General features: G+C 39.5%; 1 protein-coding gene across 1 annotated transcript in view; it reads left to right on the forward strand.

Moving 5' to 3' along the window:
* Window positions 1–236: 236 nt before the first annotated feature.
* The window catches only part of and2 (actinodin2), a 7,912-nt gene continuing 5,172 nt past the window's right edge, over window positions 237–2,976 (forward strand). Inside the window, exons 1-3 of the mRNA XM_004555357.2 lie at window positions 237–371; window positions 910–1,005; window positions 2,107–2,151. Coding sequence (XP_004555414.1) covers window positions 933–1,005; window positions 2,107–2,151 — 118 coding nt within the window. The 5' untranslated portion in view covers window positions 237–371; window positions 910–932. The remainder of the gene's footprint in view (window positions 372–909; window positions 1,006–2,106; window positions 2,152–2,976) is intronic.

A 2,976-nucleotide genomic window follows, 5' to 3' on the forward strand; every position in this document is an offset into this window, starting at 1 on the left:
CACATTCACACCTTCCCATTTATTTTATTTTAAAATAAAATAAATTCCAAAACTGTGAGGAAAGAAGCTCTAAATGGTACCTTGCAGTTATACTGTCATACTTCTCACCTTTCATAATTACAGGACCCCTATTGGTTGGATGGGTGGCAGCACAGGAGCCAATCCTGGAGCGGGCAAACTGTATCACATGCCTTTTTGTTTTTAATGATCGAGAGAGCGCCTTTAAAATGTTTTCGTGTGTGTCCGGCCCGTACAGAGAGCAAAGAGGTAGAAGGTTTAGACAGCTCAGATAACCAGTGTGCAGAGAGCCCCCTCCCCTTTCCCAAGACAGCTGCTGGACCAAGAGGCCACAACTTCAACACCTTTTGCAGGTAAGGGCCAATAATAACCCCTGGAGTTCATAATTCTGGAGTGGTCGCTTGTAGTCTCATCTGCCTTGTCTTTGTTAGAAAAGTGAGGTTGTCCAACTTTTAGAAGCCATCTGTCTTTTTGAGAACAACAGATGTAATTAAGCAGCTCTCCACGCATCGATCCAAGAGAACATCTCAAGCTTTTGGCTGTTTGAATTGTCGAGTTCATTTGCTTTATTTGATATTCTGATATTCAGAAGTGACATCTTATTTCTCTCGTTAATCTCTGAAAAGCTCTATTACAGCATGTCCTCAATCCTCTCCATTGTCTTGGCATCAGAAAGTTAAATAAAAGCGCTCTCTTTGTTCCAAGTGCATTGTCTTCTCAAGGATTTCCATATCTATCAGTTACATGAAAAATTGCCTTAAAAAAGACAAAAAAACCTCCCAAAAATAATAAAATTCTTATAAGACTCTTGTCGTATTGAAATAATAGACTATGTCTCCAGAAGTTCAGCCTGCAAACACTCTGAATATTGTTAACTGCCTTTTCCCCCAGGAAGCACAAAGAAACAACAGAAAATGGCACGTGTTGGGCGACCGTCGCTTTCCCTGATCCGCACAGGATTCCTGTTAGCAGCTGTTTTATTACCAGGTGAGAGTTTTCATAAATTGCATCTATGATATTAGGAAATATTTCACTGAGAATTTAATGAGTCGAGGAACCATTTACATCAGTTTTTGTTTTTTTGTTTTTTTAATTTTGAGATTTCAGATACAACATTTTTCAATTAGACCAGTGAAGGTGAACTAGATGCCCTTTAAACTCCTAAAGCTTGATGTCATCTACTTTATTACATACTGAACGTCTGACAAATATAGTTCCTTTCCTCACAGAGATCACACAACTAAAAGACCTCTTTTAACATCAGCATATCTTTAACTATTTATCACACCGACAGTCTATTGATGTATATAACGATACTTTTACTTTTGATACTGTAAGTATGTTTTGGTTTAAATAAATTACATTTTCCGATTTCCTCTGTGTCTTTACTTCAATTAAAGACCTGAGTACTGATTTTTTTTCTCCTTATTTTTGGTTTAAGCAAAAATACTTTAGAAGCATTTTGACCTGGTAGTATAGTCCAACCCCGGGCACGTTAATCTCTGCCACAGAGTCATAAGAACACCATTACCCTTCTCTCTTTAGCAGTAAAATGGCTTGTCATGATGATGCCCTTTAGTACTACAAAACCTTTCTGCAGTCATAAAAAACACATCTATCACTGCCTCCCCTTTGGAAGATTTTCCACATTAATGAAAGTTTAAGGGATAATCAGCTGACTTGGCTGTTTTCTTGTAGTTGTAAACCTCAGCAGGAGCAGAAGAGACCCGGAGACGTCCTTCCCCTCCCACCAGACATTTTTACAGTGTATCTGTAATTAGTTTGTGTGAAGCCTGACTTTGTAGTTTTACAGGTAAACTTTAAGAAGGCCCCCAGTACCTGCATTAATTTCACTGGGCTGGTTCAAAGCTATACGATATACAAGTTAGGGGCTGGGTGGGGGCTTGGTGTTGAGGGGGGAATTTAATCTGCAGGATGTTGCCTGGCGCTCCAGCACCTGCCGTGTTTCACCCGGGGGCTTATTAGTGGGTCAGCATTTTCCCTGATGTTGTGGTAAAGCGGAACATCTGTTCCTAATCAGTGAACGTCTCTGCTGCTGCTAATGTGGCTGCTGCTTGTGTTTTACAGATTTTCTGGGGGCCGTTCCAGTGGAGCAGCACAAGCAGGAGGAAGGTGAGGACGTATGATGTGGCAACGTGGGGCAAAACAACCTCAACAACCTAAAAACCAACTGCAGAAACCTTAAACGCTGCTATTTATAGGGAGATAAATGCTCCACGTAGCTACCTTTTCTTTCCATTCTGCCAATTAGCACCAAATAACTTACATGTTGGTTCACAGTAAAACACAAAGTCTGAGGAGATCTAGTTTGGAGCTAAAACAATTAGTCAACAGAAACAGGATTGTGATAATGGATTAAAGTAAGAAGCTAAAGTGCTCTATGAGAACTACGTCAGTCATACACGATAATTAACAGTCCAAGAGATTAAGAGATTAATCTACTTATAATAGAAATAGTTGGGCCAATTAAAATTATGCCATTTTTTTGTTGATAAAAATTTCTCCTTTGAGATAAAGTTTGATGAACCTGATTTAACAACAATATGATGCAATTCACACATTGAAATTAAATATAAAAGAGCTTCTAGGCTATCTTATGGAGGTGCAGCCAGTCACAGCAGCAGCCTTCTATAGGGATGCATTTCTGGTGGCTGTAAAAGCCAGCCCATGCTTTCCCAGATTAAAGCTTCGGTGTGAAGTTCGAGCAGTAGAAAATGTTTGGTTTGCTTTAAACTTAACACAGCTTTTATATATATTACGATAAAAATGCTTCACCTGGTCTGTACCAGTTGAAAGGGACCTGCTCACTGTTAGTTGTGTGATGGCCTATATAGTAGTATATATAATTACGTTCTATAGGGACATAATTAAAGTTAGTGAAGGTCCTTCTACCGGTAATATATTGTGCCCTGTTGGGGCATTGGCATCTCTGTGGGT

This window comes from Maylandia zebra, linkage group LG18 (assembly GCF_041146795.1).
Source record: "Maylandia zebra isolate NMK-2024a linkage group LG18, Mzebra_GT3a, whole genome shotgun sequence".
Taxonomy (NCBI): Eukaryota; Metazoa; Chordata; class Actinopteri; order Cichliformes; family Cichlidae; genus Maylandia; species Maylandia zebra.